This window comes from Mus pahari, chromosome 8 (genome assembly GCF_900095145.1).
Source record: "Mus pahari chromosome 8, PAHARI_EIJ_v1.1, whole genome shotgun sequence".
Taxonomy (NCBI): Eukaryota; Metazoa; Chordata; class Mammalia; order Rodentia; family Muridae; genus Mus; species Mus pahari.
Window position 1 is genome coordinate 108,634,800 of NC_034597.1, and position 23,019 is coordinate 108,657,818.

Genomic DNA, 23,019 nt, shown 5'->3' on the forward strand with positions numbered 1-23,019 from the left:
GCTGTCACTTGCACACACGGCAAAGAGAAGGACTCAGCCAAAAAAGCCAAACCAAAAAAACAAACCAACCTCCTATCCCACACAGTAAACCTTAAGCTCAGTCACTGACATTTTCATGTTTCCAGAAAAGACGGTGGTGTATCTCTAGTTTTCTGTGAGCCGAAAAAATGATTTAAAGTGAAAAATCTATGGGCAATTTTACTTATCTCAAGGTGCATTGCAGGAAAAATACTGTGTTGAGTCATTTAGACAAAATGAAATAAAACAGTTAGCAAAATTCCCTGAGGCCAAAATATGTAACTCTTTAAAAGACTGTTACGTGTACGGGTGGTTTGCCTGTCTGCATGTCTTTGAGCCATGTGCCCATGGAGGCCCGAGGACAGTATCTGATCCCCTGAAACTGGAGACTCGGATGGTTATGAGCCACGTGTAGGTGCCAGGAATCTAACAAAGCCCCCTGGAAGGGCAGCTGGTGCTTTAACAACAGAGCCATCTCTCCAGACCCCAGATTATTTACTTTTTACCAATTTTTTATTTTATTTATATGAGAACACGGTAGCTGTCTTCAGACACACAGAAGAGAACATCAGATCCCATTACAGAGGGTGGTGAGCTACCATGAGGTTGCTGGGAACTGAACGAACTCAGGACCTCGGGAAGAACAGTCAGTGTGCTCTTTAACCGCTGAGCCATCCTCCACCCCCACCTCCAATTATTTACTTCTTAACTTAAAAGGCTATCACAACACATATTTACTGTGTATATGACATTCAATTCAAAAGGACTTACATTTCACCTCAAGACACAAAGCCAGGCTAGAACTTTCTAAAATTAGAAGGCTTAGCAACGCAATGACTGCCAAACTGTAGCCAATCCCTCGGTGTAATAATGGCATGGTTCTCTGGTTTGAGACTTAGGGAAGGAAGTGTTTGTTACAAACTTGGCTTCAAAACTCTTATAAAAATGTGTCCAGGAAACCACATGAGTTCCCACAAGTCCTGATGAGCATGGTCCCCAGCCCTTAGTCAGTCTCAGAGAGACTGACTATAAAGTTGCAGACACCACTCTCTCTGTCCTGTAGTCAACTAGAAGGCATACCTGGAAAGAAAAGTTCGTTGACTTCGAGATAAAATGATAAGAAACGGGACGGAAGCCGTTGGAGTCACGTGAAATGCCTCTCTTTCAGAATACAAGACGGCAAGTTGTGAGCTACCATTTGCCCCACTATCCCCAGAAGAAAATGAATGAAGAGGGTTGAGGTTTGCTTCATATCACCTCTACACAAGAAGGCAATGCACACCCTCCGGCCTCATCTAGCATCAAGGCAATCGGAGGAAGGAGCTCCCTGAGTTCTAGAAGAAACCAACTCACTGGTTCACTGGGGCCTTTTAAATATAAATACTTATAAACTGATGCTATGTGTTTTGATATATTTACAATAAAAACATTTTGGTTCCCTACTAGACAATAGGAGGAAAAGATCAAGTTTTGGGGTAAATACAGTCTGTCCCTGATATGGAAACAGTAAAGATGCGCCCATTCTCCAGGAATAAGCAAAGGCTCCAAGAACACACCGACAACCCTGAAAATCCAAGTTGGCTTCACTCACATCATGAGCCTAGTCCATAATATTCCAGAATGAAACATTAGTTATTTTGCACTGAAACAACTTCCTGTCAGACATTTCCTGTTTAGCCAAGTGTGGGTCTCAGTGGAGAAAACAAAAGCCAGAGGAACAGGATGAGTTAGACAACTACAAGCTGTTCAGAGAGGACATGGCCATTAAGTCACCCCCCCCCCCAGCTACCTTCCCCTGGCCCCACTGTCCCAGGCATCCTCCCTCTACAGTCTTCACACTGCCTGGGCCTCCCAACAAACACTTCCTCACCTCTGCTTCCCCGACCTCTTTATCCAGAGAACACTCCCCTTCTCCCTCTTTCCACACACTTCATCTGACTCTGTAACTCGGGACTCATTCCTCCTGAAAACAGGATGTCCACTCACTAGCCAGTTCCCATGTTCCCTCAGCAAATAAGCCACATTCCAAGCGCTGTAGCAGGAGGCGATAAACAGCCGGGCTGACCACAAAGGGACCAGGCATAGGCAGGCAGCCTCCAGGTAGAGCTTGGCCCCTCACTACACAACTGTGAGAAAGCCAGCAGAAGGCACAGGGACTGATGGATCCACAGGTCCAGTGATCCTCACGGGACACCTGGGAGAAGGACAACACACTTCCCCCTTCTCCCCTTTGTTTTCTGCCAGGTACCAGAAGACAAAGCCAAAATTCTTATGCATCTTCATAGGGGGAAACATTGGATTTCCTTGTTGGATTTGCTTTGGCCAAGACACTTTTGCTATGAGCCAGGCTGACCCAGAACTTGCATTCCTCCTACTTTGCCTCCCCAGTGGTGTGCCACCATGCCTGGCTTGAACATGCAGGTGTTAAATAACCAATGTGGGGCTCAAAGAACCTAAGCTGTTTCTTAGGTGACCATGCTGTTCGCTGAGTTGCTAGAAAGTTCTTTTCTGGTTTCTAGGTTGCACCAGTGTGCTGTTTCAATAAACTAAGAGTCAGCAGTTCTAACCCGATGCTGTGGGGCCCTCTGAGCATCCAGAAATAAAGAACATGCATGCATGGGTGTCAAACGACACCTAGACTTCCTATTGTGATGGGGTGAGGTGTGCAGCTCAGTGATAAAGTATTGGGCTACATATGCAAGGCCCTGGGTTTCAGACACACACAGAGAGACACACAAACAGACATACACACAGACACACAGAGATAGACACACATCCAGACACAGCATACAAACACACGCAGACTCACAGACATGCACACAGACAGACACACACAGACAGACACACAGAAACAGACATGTAGATATACACAGACACAATGAAATACACATACACACAGACACATATATAGATATACACCACATACAAACACACAGAAACACACACACAGAAATAGACACATGCACAGACATACAACACAGACACACACAGAGAGACTGACACATGCACAGACACACACACACACACACACACACACACACACACACACACACACGGGAGAAAAAGCATGAAAATAAACATAGACGCCAGAACCCAAACTCCTCCAGGCTAGGCACAGGTTACAATGAAGGCTCTAAAGTTAGCTTTAATAGGCAGGTGCTAAAAAGATTCTGTGGAAACAGCTAAGTCCTGAGGAAAAACAATACCCAAAGTTCCAGCCAGGAAGATTTATATTGAGAAAGTTCAATGCTGAATGCTAGTCTAGTTGCAATCCTATATAGACACAGCATGATTCTATTATAGTGCTTAACATGTGGGTGTGTACAGTCATCATTTTACTTTATTATTAAAAAACAAAACAGAAAGGCGAGGACACAAAGAGAATGAGGGACAGCAAAGACAAAGGCGTCACTCATTTAAAAGAATCATGTATACATGCACACACACACACACACACACACACACACACACCCATGTGCACATGCACACACAGGAGATGGGGCCCTCATTGTAGCATTGTTCTGAGTAAGAAAAAATGGAAATAGCCTAAGAGCTAAGATGTTTATACAGTACAATAAAAATGACTGACCAGATCTGTACCTGAAACAAGGCTAAATGAGATAGTACTGAACATCAGAGCAAAGTAAACAGAAAAGCAACATTCAAACCTCCAGAACCAACACCCTGCGTCCTCACGGTGAAATACTTGTAAAAACTCGGAACACAACGGAGGTCAGAGGCATCACAGTTTGTGGCTGGGGCTGCGGCTGGGGCTCGAAGAGAATGGGAGCAAAGGCAGTGTTTGAAGGAGGCGCCTGCCCCTGAGGCTGACGAGGTAGTGGCAGCACCGGCTCTGGGACAGAGGCAACACAACAGGGCTGTTTGTTTTTTCCTTGTGCTTTTCAGGGACTCGGTTTCTCAAAGTTACAAAATGCTTTGTGGTTGTTCTCCTGCTGATCCAGGTGATCCGGGCACATGCTTCATAAACCAGCTGCTCCTCTTTAGTTGTAGTGACAAGATTACCACAAGCACCCTCTTGGGAACTGTGGCTATTGAGTAGATAACACCCTGCCCTAGTGTGCTGGCTCATGTATGTCAGCTTGTCATGAGTGAGTTAGGTCATCTGAGATGATGCCCAAGCCAGGCTGGGCTGTGGGCTAGTCTGTGGTTCATTTTCTTAATTGATGACTGATGAAGGAGGGTCCAGCTCACGGTGGACAGAGCCATCCTGGGCTGCGGGTCCTGGTGCTGTAATAAACCAGACCTCAGCAAGCCACGGAAAAGAAAACCAGCAAGCAGCGTTACTCCGTGGCCTCTGCTTCAGATCCTGACTCTCCGAGTTCCTGCCCTGATTTCTTCCCTCAGTGATGGAGCGTGGCCTGAGAGTCTAAGCTCTCGGGTCACCCTTTCCTCTCCAAGTTGCTTTTGGTCATGGTGTTTTTCACAGCAACAGTAGCATTAACTAAGGCACCAGTGAACATAATTTAAGTAAAAGAAGCCTGAACAGAAAGACTACTAGGAACACAGAAGTATGTATTTGGGTTATTTCTTCAGTATTTGTGCTGATACATTAAATACAACGGCAGCATTTAAAAAACAGCAACACACTTTGTAGGGTATTTTCTGGAGAACAGACTAAAGTGTCTGTCGCTCATGTAAAATAGTTCCCACCCCCTCACATTCACCCCAGAAAGCAGACGACGGCAACAGTGCCCTCACAGGAGGGTGGTGTGTGAGGATAGCCTCACCTTGGCAAGCTCAGGCAGGTAGCTGTCCAAACCGGAACCGGAACCTTCCAGTTTGCTCTGCTCGTCATCTAAATGGCAAAAGAGATCAACTGAGTTGTATGTAGTTGATACTTTACTGTGTAATACAAGCAAAAGAACCCGAATGCGGAGGTTCTCAGGTCTGAAAGAGCATTCCAAACAGCTGGGGGCTTTGGAGTGACACCGATGGCCACGCCCAGCATGGAGAGTGGTGGCCCAAGACCTTGTACAGCTAAAATCCGCCACCCTCAGCTCCCCTCACATTAGAACTGATGTCTGCTATACTCAGCCATCAGTCAGAAGCTAGGGTGGGACCAAGGGAATGGGGGAACAGCCAGGGGTAGGAATCTCTTACGGGCTTGAAGTACAATATGAACACGCATCAAAAACATGGCCTGATTGCCCTGCAATCTGGAGTCTTGCCATGTTCACTCCATCCTGAACATTCCAAAAGGGGATACCAACAGGAACTTTCCCACTTTAAAGATAGATTTCCCACCAGTGGCTGAAGGTAGGTGTTTTTTTTTTTTTTTTTTTTGGTTGTTGTTTTTTATTATTACTTAAAAACTTTTATTTTTACTTAAAGATAGGTTGTCATGTAGCCCAGGCTAGCCTTGAATGTGCTATGTAGCCGAGGATGACCCTCTGATCCTCCTGCCTCCACAGGTGTGTGCCACCACACAGGGTCTATGCAGTACTGGAAACCTAAGGTTTCATTCATGACAGGCAAGCGCCCCACCAACCCAGCTACATCCCTAGCTCATATTCCCATTTTCAGGTAAAATTTGAAACTCATAACTAGTTTGTCCCGGATCACAGAGCTGAAGAGGTGCCTGCCCCACCATGAGTGTGGCTGTCCCTGTCACGTACTCCCACACAAGCACCATCGAGGTACTAACTCTTTTTTGTTTTCTGTTTTTCTGAGACAGACACATCATGTAGCTCCAGTTGACTTGGAACTCCCTGCACAGCTGATTGGGCTACCTCAAAACCTGTGCCTCTTGCCTGTTCCTCAAGTGCTAAGATTACAGGCAGCACCCATGTCTGGCTTCAGGGCAGTAAAGTCTAATGTGATGGAAACCTTTGCTGATAGACTGTGAAAGGCTCACATCTTCCTACCTCTTGTGGACCTTTACAGTCCTTCTTCTTCCTGAGAAAAGCAGGAGTGGCCACCCAGTGTGTGTGCAGAGGGAAACTCCACCCACCTACCTTCATGAGAGTCCCCATTCCGCTTTTCTTGCATTGCAGCTTCAAAGTTGAGCTGGAGGATCTTGTTGAGAACAGTGACCCACTCCTCCATCTCTGCTTCGCTGTCTGCGGCCAGAAGGTAACTGCTTTTGTCTTGCATCTTGAGTTCAAAAGCGAAGCGCCTGACTCTGTTGTTCTGAGGTAGAAACCAGGCAAGAGACCGGTTGGGAAGCTGCTCAAGACAGTCTGCCCTACTTGTTAATGGTGCTATCTTATCGACTCTCGGATGCCCCATTAAAACCGCAAATCCCTCCTGAAGAGCTCTCGTCACAGGCCACTTCTTCCGCTTCTAACCTCCTCATTTAATTAATTACCTGTCTTGTACAACTATGTATTTAGTTTACGTATTTGATTTGTCTGTGTGTATGTATGTACACCGTGTGTATGTGGCTTGTCCAGAAGGTCACAAGAGACCAGCAGGTGCCCTGGAACTGGAGCTACTGATGATTGTGATCCAGCACAGGGTTCTGGGAATGGAAACCTGGTTTGTCTGCAAAGGCAGCTCACGCTAGGGCTGGAGCGGTGGCTCAGAGCATTTGCTGCTCTCCCTCTTGTTAATCTTTAGATTTACTTTTATTATTTTAAACTGTATTTCTGTTTGTGTACATGCAGGTGAGTGCAGGTGCCCTCGCAGGCATCACGGCCCTGGAACTGGAGTTACAGACTTAGGAGCCGCTTGACACGGGTGCTGGGAGACAAGCCTGTGCTCTTCCTGCTGAGACCCTTCAGGCCTCATGACTGGTCTCATGTATTTGGTTTATATCTATCTGTCTCCTGCGATGGAGAGTGATCCCTCAGGGACCGAGGGTACTCATTCTCTTTGCTTATGCTACATCCATAATCTTTGGCATTTAAAAAACAGCCGCATTTATAAATTTCACACATAAATGTTATATTCAATCCCTTTCTTAAAACTTCAAATTGTGCTCCACCATCGCCCCCCCAAAGCTAAGCACTACCTACCAATCCGTTCAGCTTTCTTATCTGGAACTTTTTCACCGTTTGTTAATCCTAAAACATGTGTGGACTTTTGTCACCAGTTTGTATGTGCATTATGGGATGGAAGACAAACAAGTGTGATGTTCACATCCATCCATCTCTCTTCTTGGGGGCTCTTCTACATACTGCACTGTTTGCAGCATCCTGGCCTCCTCCTACCACATGCCAGTCCTGGAGACAAACACCCCAGACCCGCACACTAGACAGACTCATAGGAAGAACAGTCCACACAGGCTGAAGGAGGAGGTGTCACAGGAGGAGTCAGTCCCACCGACTGCTGTGTGGTCAGAATGCCCCAACACCCCCTGAAATCTCAGACAGTTATATGCAATTTGTGGACACTTCTCAGTGTAGCACCCAGGCACAAGGTGACCCTCCCAAAGGCCCATCATTTCTGGAGCTGTTTTTAGAAGCCTGAAGCTAAGTGCTTCCCTGGGCAAGGCTATAAAATGACTTTGCACAGGCCATCTGCCACCGGCTCAGTAAGTGCCACCTTGGGTCTCCATTAAATGCAAAGGTAGGAATCAGAGAAGGAGTGAAAGGCTGGGAATGAACTTCTTCCCATGGCAGAAAAGAGAGAGAGAGAGAGAGAGAGAGAGAGAGAGAGAGAGAGAGAGAGAGAGAGAGAAAGCTAAAAAGAAAATATCCCAAAGTATTCTTTTTTTCCAAAACCACTTAAAACGCAACTTTTTGTTTCTGTTTTTGTTGGAGACAGGGACTCATGTAAACCAGGCTGGCCTCAAACTCCCTGTGTAGCCAGGAAAGACTTCAAACTCCGGGGCTTCTTGCCTCTACCTCCCAAGTGCTAGGATTTCAGGTATGGGACTACAGGGGTGTGCTACCTCAGATGGGCTTTAATTACAATTTGATGCTCAGCTTCAGAACAGGCGAGGATACAAAGGAAATCTTACTCTTTTGGAGACATGCGCGACTTAGCAAACAAGAAATGCTATGAGCTGCACACACAAAAAGAATCTGAAGGAAGAAACAGGCACTGAAGTCAGACCTCAGAGTCTGAAATATACCCAAGAGCCTAGAGGCTCGATGAGGGCTATCCAGCTAACGAACATCTGTGCGCGGTGCAGCAGACTGGAAGCAGGACACTCCTGTCAAACAAAACGAATAACTTCCTACTTCAAAATGAGGCTGGAAAAAAAAAAATGCATCTAGTTTTGCTTTCAACTATGCCAGAGAATTCAGCTGAAAAAGTGACTCCAAAGTTTCTAAACTTCACAGAGATAAAACGGAAGCTTGGAAATCCGACACAGGAAGCGGATGAAATGCCATCAGTGAACCACTCTGATACTTGTGATTTACAGTGTTGGTCAGCAGGCTTTGATAAACTTTGATTTACTTTATTATTCACGCTGGCAGCCTCAAGCAGAGGAGGGGCTGCTGGCACAGGAAGCCACCGGCTGACTGGCTGCTGGCTGCAGATACTTTTTCAGAGAATGTGAAGTCATGCTGCAGTCTAAGGCTCAGATCCTGCCTTGTGGCTTATAGGTTGCCAATAGTTAGAGATGCTAAGATCTAACTGAAATCCTGTGTTTTGAAAAGGGCAGTGCTCATCTGGTTTCATTAGCTGGGGTATGTGATTCTTCTACCTTAGGTGCCTGGCAGGTAGCCCTGTCCCAGTTCCCAGTGTCCCTCCGGCTGCACTTCCAGTCTGTCCTGCCACTTCCTTTCATTCTGGGCCCTGCATGCTTCTAACCAGAGCTATAATCTTCACTTCTGACCTGGATGAAGCCTGACTGTTGGAGCACCGGACAAAACAGGTGAAAACACTACTCTGGAATAAGGGTAGAGTCAGTGTGGCTGTGAGCCCCAGCAGAGGGAAAAAAATCAATGGAGAACACTTGACTTCGGCATCAGTCTGGGACCCAGAACAGAGACTCAAACAGGGCCTCTGCCATTTTGCCGAAACTCATGAAGACCGGAAGGCAGGACACACAGGGAGGCCTCTCAGATGAGATGTAGGTGAAAGACACTGGGCGGACAGATGGACAGTGGAGGAATTCTCCAAGTTCCACATCTGTTGCAGCTAGTTTCTGCGTGTGTATCCACCTTAACAAAAAAGTTTGCCAATTAACAAAAATCAAGACACAGCAACCTAAACTTCAGGAAACACAAGCGGAAATTAGGGCCAGTGAGACAAACGGCTCAGTAGGCAACAGCATTCGCCTCACAAGTGGCAACCTGAACTTGTTCCCAGAACCCATGTGGGGGTGGAAGGAGGAACCAATTCCACCAAGTTCTTCTCCGACATCCAGCACTGGTAGAGTGGTCATCTAGCAAGCCTGAGGCCCAGGGCTGGATCCCCAGCAGTGTACAAGTGTGCATGGTTGCCTGTCTCTCAGGGCAGCATGTGGGGAGGCAGAAGCAGGAGGATCAGAAGGACCAGGTCCCCTTCTGCTTGTTTTGAGGCCAGGCTAGACGATGTGAGACCCAGTATATAAAGGAGCACAGCAACAGGGTCCCGGAAGCAGAGCGTCCTATACGGTGAGGAAGGTGAAGAGAAAGGGTCTCCAGGAGCAGCTCTGAGGGAGGAGGAAGCCATCAGTCTCGGATGGTCCTGCCTTTAGCACAGGAGCCATGGATAAGGAGTGAGGTGCAAGCACCTGCTACCAAAGAAGCTGAAAATGACTGCTTCAGGTGTACAGGGGTGCAGGTATACAGGGGTGCAGGTACACAAGGGTGCGGGTATGCAGGGGTGTAGGGAGTGCAGGCATGCAGGGGTGCAGTACCTCAGCTCTCCATTGCAAATGAGATGAGACAAGCATATTCACTAGAGGATGACGATGCAATTGGATTTTAGGTAAAAATGTAAATACCAAAACAGAAAGATCCATGGTCAAACTGAAGAGCCGCGTCTCTGACTTCATGCTAGCCCACCACACAACGTCCTTATAGAATCCAGCTCCAAGCTACTGTCACTTTGAGGGAGGCTTCTCTGGTGACGCTGAATCCGTCTACTGTCTACTTGACAGGGAGACTGCTTACTGGCCACAGAACCTCTCTGTCTGAGGCCCAGAAGGGACACATTCATGGTCTTCATTCTGTAATTACTTGGGCATATTCTGATGAGCCAGGCCGTTTGTGAATTGTGAAATGGAACAAGCCTCCATGCTAGGACGGGGACATCTCAGTTTGGTGGGTTTTACTATGTGGCCTAGGCTGGCCTTGAACCTAAGATCGCCCTCTGCCTAGCTGTCCTGAGGACAGGGTTTATAGGTGCATGCCATCTTATCTGAGTTTTAAACACAAAACCTCATATACTAAAGGACCCCTGACTACCACAATATCCTGCCATCTTCAAAATGATGAAAATCATGTTTGTTTTCAGATTATCTTTCTACCATAATTACAGCCTCGTTAGGAAGCATTTCCCCAAATCTGCTCATTCATGCACAGCTCCACAGCAGACCAGAAAACCTGACAGGACCTTTTCCCACTCACCTGGATCACGCCCATGCAGGAATCCAGGAATATGGATCCTTTCGGTTCCTTGGAGATCTTCTCATCTTTATAAAAGTTTAGATTGTAAGATCCATCGCCAAGTTGAATCAGGTGGAAAAACCGCCTCTTGAATGACTGAAGAAAGAAACACAGACAGTTTGTCTTCCTAAACGGACAGTGGGAACTGGCAAGCCACCGGTACTATTGAAAACCCAGCCAGCACTCTCTAAAGCTAGTGGGATTCTAGCCAACATCACCGGTGACTGGATCAGCTGGGGAAAGACTCGACACAACCGTCTCCCTGCCTCCTTGTCACAGGACATTGTTTCTCGCCCAGAGAGCTTGAAATTTTATGCAACCTTCCAAAAGTATGGAAGGGAGCTCCAACTTTGGATGGAGTCCCAGGAAGGCAGAGATGTGCTCTCAAATTCCCAGAGCCCTCCCTCACACAACATGGCTGTCCTCCACTATGACCTGGAAGGACTTTGGACCTCAGGATCCCGGCAGTCAGCACTTCCCTGGATTGGTTTTCATCTCCACGTTCACCGTACTTTCCTCACTGTCTCTTCTCCTTAGGTCTCATCCTGGTCTCCACTGTACAACTTCTTAAACTAATTTTTTTTTATTTTAATTTTTTCCCATGTCTAAGTGTCTGTGTGCAGTATGCACATGAGTGCTGATGCCTGTGGAAGCCAGAGGTGTGGGATGCCACTGCAGCGGAGTGACAGGCAGCTAGCTGTGAGCCTCCCTCTACAGAACAGCAAATGCTCCAACCCCTGGGCCCTCCTTTACTCTTCTCTCCAGATTTCACCCTCTTCCTTTTTGACCCTCACTTTGGCGTTACTCTGTCACAGGACACGTCCATAGGAGTGCTTAGGTTTACCTCATGAAGTATGAGGACACACAATGCACTTGAGACAAGGAAGAAAACCCAACCAGTGGTACCCCTCACCTCTGCCCTGTGACAAGCTCTTATGCCAGGGCTCTGGAGGCTGTGAGGGCAAGCAGGTGGACATGGCTGTGGCAATGGTGGGGCCGTCACCAGGAAAGCATCTTAGGAGCCAGACAAGATCCCCTTTGTGGGGAAAAATAGCAATGCCTGTTCATCTGGTGCAGTCCTCTCAAGTCACAGAGAGGGGGCTGCACGTGAGGGAGAAGCGGCCGAGGAGCTCTTACCCTCATAGTCACACTGATGGCGCTGTTCATGTTGCCTTTGTACAGCCAGCCGTGCTTGGTGATCCCCCCCTTCTGAGACCCAAGGGAAGCGGCATCCTAGAGAGAAGGGGAATACAGCAGCATCAGTCCTCTGCCCTTTCTGTGAGTGTCACCCGTGGGAAAACCATCCCACCTGTGCCAAGGTGGGCGGTTACCACTTTTCTGGGACATTAATGCCTCAGTAAAGTCCATTTACCAGTGAAGAGAGGCGAGGGTACATTTCTAGAACTCCTGTTCTGTTAAAGGTCAGGTTAGTGCCAGGCCAAGCTCTTACTTTCCGGAGTTTAATGAGCCGCAGACCACATACCACACTTAACCACTCAGTTGTGCGGCCCTGCCTGGTTTCATGAAGAAAGTTTTCAAACTACACTCCTCTGTGGTTAGAGGACAAAAGGAAATTCTTGAAAATTTTTCTAGAGGCTTGGTTTGGGGAGAGATAAGCACAATGTAGAACAGAGGGGTAAAAGGACGGGGTGAGGGAGAGAGGCAGAGCTACTCATAAATAAAAGTCTCTGAACTAAGACCTCCCCAGTGGGAGCTGGGTGTGAGGTGGGTGCTGAGCCGCGGCCCAACACTAAAACTTTATTAGGCGTGTACCATGCGTGTCCCAGCAGCAGCCGGCAGGTATAGACGTGGCTAGAGATAAATGTGGCCCAACACAAAATTGTGAAGTCACTGAAAACTTTTTGAATTTTTCCCCCCTCTGTAACTCCACTGCACAGCTTTCGACTATGGATTATGTAGATGGCAACATCAGTTCACAGTGACAAAGGCTGGACTCGCCTGAGAGACCATAGAAAGACAAAGGCAACGTCACCTGCAAATGGTCAAGTCTTTTGTTACAGAATCTGCAGAAAGGCCTGACTCCCGCTCCACTTCAGTATTTATAGTATTAGCACTGTTATTACTACTGAGAAAACACTTACCTGACAAGGACTTCCTAAGCTACTAGGCACTCTCCATGTACACTTTCACTTGGTCTTCCTGCCCCTATAATGAGCATCTTTTAAAAAAAAAAAAAAGGACTGAGCAGCCCTTGGTGGCCCAGAACTCATGATGTAGACCAGGCTGGCCTAAGAATCAGAGATCCACATGCCTATTGTATGCAGGGATTAAAGGTATGCTCTGTGAGCACTCATGCCTAGCAACGCATTTCTGAGAATTAATTCTAGAACAGGTTGCTGCATGAATACTATGGGTGTCTACCAACAGTCAATACTGTACGGCAAACCACTAAGTAAAAGGGACCGTCTAAGCTCACACGGGGACGATGAGAAATGCAGAGCCCTCAGGCTCTGCCCCCTTTTCTCCAAGAGTTAGGGAGATCGTTGAAGTTACACTGCATTAACACAACCATTGGAGAGAGAGCCATTTTACTTCTACCAGCTGCCCATGAATGATATCCTGTCAGAAAACAATCTAAACTTAAGATCTCAATATCTTTCAACAGTGAGCCAGATCTGATCCAAGTCTTTGCAAATGATCTCAGAACAAAAGCACGCATCAGAGACCGTGAGATGCTAAGCAGTCCAGATAAAACAGGGACCTTAAGTCCATCAATCCAAAAGTACATTTTAAAAAAAATCTTCCTTTGCTTCACTAAACATCCCAATTCCTGTTTGGGCTTAGAGGTCAGCTCGTCCCTCAAAGCCTGCGCAGTCAGTCTCGAGGGAGGAGAAAGGCAAGAAAGAACAGGAATCCCACCTCGTCTTTGTCGGCCTCCTCATCGACTTCAAAGACGTGGACCGGAAGTTTATCCAGTTTGGGCACTTTGCTTTAAAAAGAAGAAAGAAAACTTGCTTTGTAAATGCATAACAAATAGTCTGTTTCTCCATCCATGCAAGGAACCAGCGGCAACAAGTCCAACGGTGGTTGCTGAGATAAGGAGTTACACAGTCTACACCCCTGCTTCTCAAGTGGGCGAGCCATGGGACTCCTGTCAGCAGAGTTCCCGCTGTAGAAATAAGCCACAGACTACTGGGGTAAGGAGGCCGGCTAAATATAAGAAAACGGAATGGGTTCTGATGAAACAACTGGGTGGGACAATTTTTTAACAGAAAATATGAGAAAGGAAAATAGGGTCACAGAGTTTTAATTGATTACTGATGGAGGATGAGGCGCGGTTATCAATGGACATTATTGACAATTATAACAGCAATAGCTACAGTTATACAAACAGCCTATGTGCTAGGCACATCCTGGGCACTTTACACATGCCCTCTGGAGGAAGGTAGATTAATTAGATCAAACAGGAATTATCTTCAAATCCCCAAGTGAACGCTGATCAGCTATGGCGCCCAGGCGCCTATCAGTGTGGAGAAACTGTTGGCCAGGAGCGCTCCCTCTGATGTTTAAAGAGTCGATCAGGAAGTTGGCTGAACACTCTAAGGAGTGGCTGGGCCACACACATACAAAAACAAACAGTGTGGTCCACTGAGGAGAACACAAAAGGCTCGGAATCTCATAGACGCACCCATGCCAAAGGACAAGGTGAGCCTTGAGTACTAAGATTTCAGAGGAGGTGGTGACTGAAAACAGCCTGTCACCGTTTGCTGTTTCCCTCTGCCGACTGTGTTGGGACGTGTTGTTTTCTGCAGACTCTCCACCCTGATTCCTTTTATGACAAACCAACATGAACACTATCATTTCTGGTATGCTTGAGGACCCGTTAGAGCTTCAAGGAGGCCGGGAACTGACCTGGGAAAACACTGCATCATACTTACTTTCTCAAAGCAAAATGTATCTAATGTAGACAGTCTGCACACATTTCTTCTCCAAAATATTCTTTTGAACATACACACACACACACACACACACATACACATACACACATACACACACATACACACATATATACACACATACACAAACATACACACACATATACACACATATACACACATACACACATACACATATACACACATACACACATATACACACACATACACACACGTACACACATACACACACATATACACACACATACACACACAGACACACAGAGACACACACAGATATGCACGCATGCACGTGCCACTATTTTCAAGAATTATGCTGGAATCAACCCAGGGATCTGTGAACAGGGGAATGGATACACATGATGAAAAATTTTTTTCTGCCCTAAAGAATGAATGCAACAGGAAATACTCACATTACAGAAATTAGTCCAGTCTCAGAAACACATGTACAGGCTTTCTCTCATATGTGCAGCATAAACTTTATGCAGATACAAAAAACAATGGAGGCATAGATGATATAAAAGAATGTGCCTGAGGGATATAAAGACGGACGCACAGGGATGGGAGAATGGGGACAAGCAGAATTGTGTATGTTTGGATGGAAGTGTGACTATGACCCAGTGGTACACACAGCAAGTGTGTCAGCAGTAATGAGGGGGTGAGCTCCAGATAGTGGAAGTAAGTGGGTCTTGAATAATGAGGAAACAGACCAGTGGGGAAGGAACAGAATACAGTCACAGGGGACTGAAGATGATCAGAGAGCATTCTATATGTGGATGAAATGTCATGATGAAAGCTGTCACTTCATACAATTAATAAATGATAGTAAAAGTGATCAATTTAATAGCCATAAAACCACAGTGCAGAACATTTTGATAGACTGACCTTGTCTCTTATATATCTCTGTGAAAACTTTCTGGTTCTCCAAACAGTTTCAGATCAGAATTAAGTCACCCATAAGTTCTTACTGCTGCTTACCCATATCAGAGTATGACACTGGGTCTTTCGATCAAAAGCTGTACCATGCACAGAATTTGTCTACAAGCATTCTCATGATTACTCTGACTACACAGATGAACACACACACACACACACACACACACACACACACACACACACACACACACGAGCCCGAAGCACCTCCCCCACGGCCAGCAGACAACCGACTTACTTTGGAAGCTGTCGGAACTCTCCTGAGTAATCTTCATATTTATAGGTCACAAGATGCCAGTCAGAGTTGTAGGTTTTGATGCACTGGTGGAGTATTTAGAGGAAACAAACAGAAACAGAAAGTCAGATAATGACTTCTGGGGAACATGAGGAGTTTGGGGAAGTCAGACCCTAGAGACATACAAAAGTTCGGCTGTCAATCATCTAACATCACAGAGTCTCCTGTGAGACACCAGACTCCGAATCCCAACCCTTGGGAGCAACTGTGTCAAGTTATCAATATCAACAATCTGACAGCAGCTTTTATACAGCAACACTGAAATAACAATAACTATTCCCAGCTTATAATCATTTGTTTTTATAAGAAATGTTTTATGTTGCTATGGTGGTTTGGATGAGAATGCCCCCACAGGCTCATATATTTAAATATTTGGTCCCCAGTTGGTGGAACTGTCTGGAAAGGCTTAGGAGGTGTGGCCTTGTTAGAGGAGGTGTGCCACTGGACTGGGTAGAGCTTTTGAGGTTTGAAAAGCCCACACCATTGCCAAAATCTCACACTCAGGCTCGTATGTGTGAATCAAGATGTAAGTTCTCAGTTACTGTCTCAGTACCACACCTGCCTGCCACCACGCTCCCCACCACTATGGCCATTCACTTGCCTCTGAACAGTAAGCTCCCAGTAAACTCACTCCTCTATAAGCTACCTTCATCATGGTGTCTTATTACAGCAAACAAAGGAAGAGTTACCAAGACAGATGCATGTGTTTGTGTGTGTGTGTGTGGGGGGGGGAGCACATGCCATTGTGCTCAAGGAGAAGCTAGGGGTCAACCTGCCAAAGTTGATTCTCTCCTTCTACCACACATATCTGGGAGATCAGACTCAGGTCAGCAGGCTTAGCAGCAGGCGCCTTTACCTGCTGAGCACTCCACTGCTATCTACTGCATGGTGTTGGAAGAGGCCATATGTCTCTCTACTAGAACATCAAAGAGAATAGCGTGTGTGAACCTAAAGACATTTCATGATCACTACTGACTTTAGAACTAGTGCTGTTAGTTACTATAACCATTTAAATTTGTCCTCAGTTTTCTTCACATTCATAAGTGACAAAGTGAGATCATGCACAGGAAAGATGTAGACTTCAACTCATACGATTCCATGACCTCTATACCTGTGTACATGTGTGTGTGTACATGGTCATATGCATGCATGTGCATCCATGTGCACTCATGTGTATGCATGGATGCATGTGTGTGCATGCATGTGTATGTGCATACATGTATGTGTGTGCATGTACATGCATTTGTGTGCACGTACACATGAGCTTGCATGTGTACTATATGGGGCATTCACTCCACTGCTAAGGCTTCTTCTAGTGTCACTATGGTTTACACACTATATCAGAACTACCTCACTACATGACTACAAGGGGCCAGCAGGGTGCCCTTCCTCTACTTCCTGGGTGGCTGTGAGATTTTAGTTAGCTCTTGACATACACAAAACTGATAGAGAAAAAGAACACATGAAAACCAACAAAGATGTATTTGTGTCATACCTAATTTTTTTTTAAACTGGCTCGGCCTACCTTCTGTGGCCAGGCAGGTCTCCCAGTGGAGGGATAAAGACACCAATCCACCAACAAAACCTTAGACCCAAAATATATCCTGCCTATGAGATATGCAGGGACAAAAACAGCAGACAGAGGGAATGGACAACCAATGACTGGCTCAAATTGAGACCCATCCCATGGACAAGAACCAATCCCTGATACTGTTAATGATACTCTGCTATGCTTGCAGACAGGAGTCCAGCATAAGGATCCTCTGAGAGGCTCTACTCAGCAGCCAGTGGAAAGAGATGCAGAGACCCACAGGCAAACATTAGATGGAGCTCAGGGACTCTTGTGGAAGAGTTGAGAGACCCAAAGAGGATAGGAACTCCACAGGAAGTCCAACAGAGTCAAATAACCTGGACCCTTGGGGGTTCCCAGAGACTGAACCATCAACCAAAGAAGAGAGCATGGGCTGGACCTAGGCCTCACCCCACTGCACGCATATGTAGCAGATGAGCATCTTGGCTGTCATGTGGGTCCCCTAATAACTGGAGAGGGATCCAGTCTCAGTGGGAGAGGATATATCTAGTCCTTCAATGACTTGATGAGCCAGGGGAGGGGGGGCTTGGGCGCTCCCCCTTCTCAGAAGAGAAGGGGAGGGGGAATAGGGAGGTTGGGGAGGTTCTGGGAGGAGAAGGGGGCTAATATTAGAACGTAAGTAAATTAATTAATTATTTAATAATAATAAAGATTGTAAAACAGAAAAAATTAGTCCAAGAATAATGATTTTTAAACAAAGCCCCTATTCTTATTCCACTTCATTGGCATCAATTGTTTTGTCTGTGTCACAACCTCCACTTGAGCAGCCACCAACTGAACAGAAACAACAATGGTGCTTGCTTTGTTTTTTTACCCCTCCCCCCAGTAAACATTTTTTCTTGAAAAGATGCAAAGGGAAGGAAGTATGAGTGTACTAGATTATTCTTTGAAGGTGAAAGAAAATGAGAGAAGAAAGAAGAGCAGAGTCAGTCAGGGGAGGTAAGCATTCTCCTTTGACTATGTAACTGTAAACATTTGAATGTCATTGTATCCTTAGGAATACTTTTCACAGTTTCCAGCAATACTTTCACACCTGGGCATCAGGTATCCACATTCACATTTACATTCCAAAGCCACCAAATAAGGTTTGAAAGTCCACACAGTTCCAGGTTTCCCACAGCCACCCCCATGCAGGTGGGCCTGGCTCTGTGTGGCACACACCCATTCTCTTTATCTGGTCATGATGCTCTGAGCATCAGGAACTGCAGCTGCATCACTAAGGATCTAACAGGACCTCCAGAGATACGGCGTGCACCCAGCTAACTAAAAGCAAGGGATAGAGACAAAAGTGAATAGTGTGAATATTTTCACGAATGAAAGATTGGAATTCTGACCTGCTCACGATCTTTTTTTTTTTTTTTTTTTTTTTTTTTTTTTTTTCTCTCTCTCTCTCTCTCTCTCTCTCTCTCTAACTCACTTTGTAGACCAGGCTGGCCTCAAACTCAGAAATCCGCCTGCCTCTGCCTCCCGAGTGCTGGGATTAAAGGCATGCACCACCACACCCAGCTCACAATCTTAAGCAAAATGGGGAATTATAAATATTTAAAATGATGAGGAACTATGTAATAAGGACTCGGTCGGCAGTAAAGGGACTGGTCACCAAGCCTGATATCCTGAGTCCACCCCTCTGAAGCCCCATGGCAGAAGAGAATAAGCTCTTGAAAGCTGTCTTTAGATCTCCATGTGTGTACTGTGGTATGCATTTGTGTACACACACACACACACTGTAAAATTACAAGAAACTACAAAAAAAGCAGCAAATATTCCAAATTACCTCAGCTTCATTCAAAAGCAATGCTGCCTGTCTAGTTGTGGGCACTGCCTAAATCCCAAAGCAGATGCACAGAACAGAGCAAGCCCCACCCCGCCTGGTTCCAGAAAGTCTCAGACACAACAGATCCCATAAGAAATCTAATAAGAAAACTGTGCACTCCAATGGGTAGGGACGTGATCCAGGGCTTAATTCACCTTTCAAACTTGGGAGCCTCAACAAGAACTTGAAGTTACTGTGACAGGCTCACAAAGGCATTTTGTTTTACAAGTTCATTGTCGTCCATACTAGAGGGTAGAGAGCAGATGGCAGAGGTCCAACACAGTCCAGTCACACGGGCTTTAGCAGCTCAGGGTGAAGCAGGGATTGCTTAACCTGCAGGGATTAAATACTGAGAGGCTAAAGAGATGGCCCAGTGGTTAAGAACACTGGGTACTCATGCAGAGGACCTGGGTTCAATTCCCAGCACCTACATGATGGCTCACGACTCCAGTTCCACAGTACCTGATGCCCTCTTCTGGTCTCTATTGGCACTGTACATACATGGTCCATATGTACACATGTAGGCAAGCACACGCACACATAAAATTAAACTAGTTTGGGATAGAGAGATGCTCTGCAGAGGACCCAGGATCAATTCCTAGCACCCATGTCATAGCTCATAACCATCTATAACACCAGGTCCAGGGAAGCCAACACTTTCCTCTGATCTCTACGGGCACCAGACATGATCGTGGTACACATGTATATATGCAGGTTAAACACTCAGACACATAAAAGGAAATATAAATCTAAAGAAACAATTTTAAAACAAATCTTTAAAAAACATAACTGAGCGTTACACACACACACATACACACACCCATTTTTAGGAGTTGGGAGAATGAGTAATAATTTTGCCACGTGCTCTAAGACAGAAGTTAATAAGCATTCTGCAGAGGTCTACACAGTCATAACACCACCAGCCTTCAGGGTCACAGGATCTCTACATCTCTACTACAAGTTAGTTGTGTTATGACTGCAGCCCAAAACGTAAACAGATGGGCAAGGTCATGTACTAATGAAACTTTAGTCATAAAAAATAGGCTGCAGGCCAGATTTTGCTACAACTTGCCTTTAGAAAAATGTTTATGCCTATATAAACATATCCAGTGTGTATGTGTAAGCCTAGATAACAATATATAGTGTATGTGTAAGCTTATATAAACATCTCCAGTGTGTATGTGTAAGCCTGTATAAACATACCTAGTGTGTGTAAACCTATATAAACATACCCAGTGTGTATGTAAGCCTGTATAAATATACCTAGTGTATGTGTGCATAAGCCTATATAAATATACCTAGTGTGTGTATAAGCCTGCATAAATATACCGTGTGTGTGTGTGTGTGTGTGTGTGTGTGATGAGAGAGACAGAGAGACAGAGAGACAGAGACAGAGAGAGAGAGAGAGAGAGAGAGAGAGAGAGAGAGAGAGAGGGAGGGAGAGGGAGAGGGGAGGGAGAGGGAGAGGGAGAGAGACAGAGAGAGAGCCTGTATAAATATACCTAGTATATGTGTAGGCCTATATAAACATACCCAGTGTGTGTGAGATCCTATATAAATATACCTAGTATATGTGTGTATAAACCTATATGAACATATCTAGTGTGTGTGTGTGTGTGTGTGTGTGTGTGTGCATGTATGTATGTAAGCCTATACAAAGACACCTAGTGTGTGTCTGGAATTACGGGTACTAATGTGGTGGAAAAGGAAATGAAGCAGGACATCATCATTACAGAGTAACAGAACACTGCTTTAAACATTTAATACACAGACTTATTTTTTCCAAAATCTCAAGTAAGACAAAATATTGTTATTTAATTGGTCTTCACTTATAAAAGCAAAACTTACTTTTGCTTTTATTAAATGGGGATGTATCTTATCTAAATACCAACTAGAAGTCTGGGTCTAACCCATTTTTTTAATATATTGGAGTGTGTGTGTGTGTGTGTGTGTGTGTGTGTGTGTGAAGAGAGACACAGAGAGAGGGAGAGGGAGGGAGAGAGAAGCAGCACAGGTATGAAAGTCAGAGGACAGACTATGGAGTTAGCTCTCTCCTTCCTCTTGTGGGTTCTGGGGATCAAACGCTGGTCACCAGGCTGCTTCACCTACTGAGTCATTTTCCTGCCTCCCAAACTCATTTCTAAAGGATGAACCACTTCAAGAAACAAAACTGTAACAACTAAGTTTCTTCTACCCCCAAACAGCAGGAAGAATAGACAAACACAACAGGGCAGGAAAGCCTCCTATCTGGTTATGACTTCCCTTTGTTCAGATTATTTGTGTGTTCAAACAGGAGGAATGTGATTACGTCACACACAGGTCAGGGACAGTGAGATGTGGCTACACTTGGCTCTAGTCCTGACCTAACTTGCAGAGACAGATGTACCAGGGAAGCCAATGACCCCATCACAAACTCATGGATCAACCGTTACAGATGGTATTGATGACAAGGGGTCAACAGTACTGCCACTTAAGAGTTAACCCTTTAGGGGGCTGGAGAGGTGGCTCAGCAGTTAAGAGCACCGACTGCTCTTCTGAAGGTCCTGAGTTCAAATCCCAGCAACCACATGGTGGCTCACAACCATCCGTAATGAGATCTGACGCCCTCTTCTGGTGTATCTGAAGACAGCTACGGTGTACTTATATATAATAAATAAATCTTTAAAAAAAAAAAAAAAGAGTTAACCCTTTAGTCCATGTCCACAGTTAAACTCTGGAGACATCAATATTGGAGAATTACAAGCAAGCCCTCAGGACATCCCCACCCATTTTATACTCTGATAACTTCTCATTATAAAACCGTCATTACCTCTTTGACACTATTTAGAAAAATAATGAGATTCAAGGAAATGTGGTTAGGTAGAAGGAAATGTCTTTACCATGTCCAGGATGCAGAGGAAATAAAAACCTCACCTCAGTGACAAACAGGCTCTGTGCTTCCTCCTCTGCATTTGCAGGGACCGTGGAGCGTAAGTACCGCCCCTGCCGCCTCAGGATGGCCGTCTGTGGACAGAACAGAAGAGCTGGTGAGGATGGAAGGCCATGCTAATGGTGCAGCTGACGGGCCTGCAACAGGGCCAAGGCCTATGAAGTCCCTCCGGACATCTGCAGGTGAGGGCAGATGCCTCCTGGGGCCACACACAGCAAATCTTTTGACTTTCTAAGTTCCCATCCCAGACAAGGCAGCAGTACAGGCCCAATGACCACTTATTATTATTATTATTATTATTATTATTATTATTATTATTATTATTATTAATGAATCTCCCATCCAAGAGTCTCTCCTTGCCTCTGAAGAGCAGAGCTAGTCTTGCTTCCAGCGATTTCAGTCTTTCAAAAATTTTAATTTTATTAACATTACACATCGACTAAAAACAGTGGATCTCATTACACCATCTCCATACATACATACTACATACTGAGACCGTGTTCACAGACATCTTTGGGACGCTCTCTTGTCCTGTCTCCAGCTAGCCTCTCTTCCCAGACTCTTTAAAAAGCAAACTAACAAACAACAACCGAACACCTCTAGATTCTGTGACAGAAAATTGTGTGACATTTGTTTCCTGAGTCTGGTTTCCTTCTCTTACCACCACGAGGTCCTTTTCTGTGAAAACACTGGGCTGCTGTTCATCATGGCTGCATAGTACTCCACTGTGAGCTGCAGCAGATTCTCTTTATTTGCCCAGGCTGACCGGTAAGCCGGCTGCTGTGAACAGTGCCACGGCACACAGATATCGAGCATCTCTATAGTTCACAGGCTTCAGTAAACTACCATAAGCCCCGGGAAGTAGCAGCTAGAGGCTGGGGTAGGCCCATTTTTAGATCTGCAAGGAACCTCCATGCAGACTTCCATTCTGGCTGCTCTAATTCACTGCCCCAGCAACACGGAACACGGGTCCATTTCTCCCCCACAGCATCACCACCATTTGTTGCTTGCTTTC

At 45.6% G+C, this 23,019-nt stretch overlaps 1 protein-coding gene across 23 annotated transcripts in view; it reads right to left on the minus strand.

Moving 5' to 3' along the window:
• The window catches only part of Dock9 (dedicator of cytokinesis 9), a 258,321-nt gene that overhangs the window by 106,422 nt on the left and 128,880 nt on the right, over positions 1-23,019 (minus strand). For all 23 annotated transcript variants that reach the window (XM_021203260.2, XM_021203261.1, XM_021203258.1 and 20 more), the window contains exons 3-9: positions 21,989-22,078; positions 15,615-15,697; positions 13,407-13,476; positions 11,664-11,759; positions 10,488-10,622; positions 5,994-6,168; positions 4,767-4,834 (exon numbers count right to left, since the gene is read on the minus strand). In XM_021203260.2, coding sequence (XP_021058919.1) covers positions 4,767-4,834; positions 5,994-6,168; positions 10,488-10,622; positions 11,664-11,759; positions 13,407-13,476; positions 15,615-15,697; positions 21,989-22,078 — 717 coding nt within the window. The remainder of the gene's footprint in view (positions 1-4,766; positions 4,835-5,993; positions 6,169-10,487; positions 10,623-11,663; positions 11,760-13,406; positions 13,477-15,614; positions 15,698-21,988; positions 22,079-23,019) is intronic.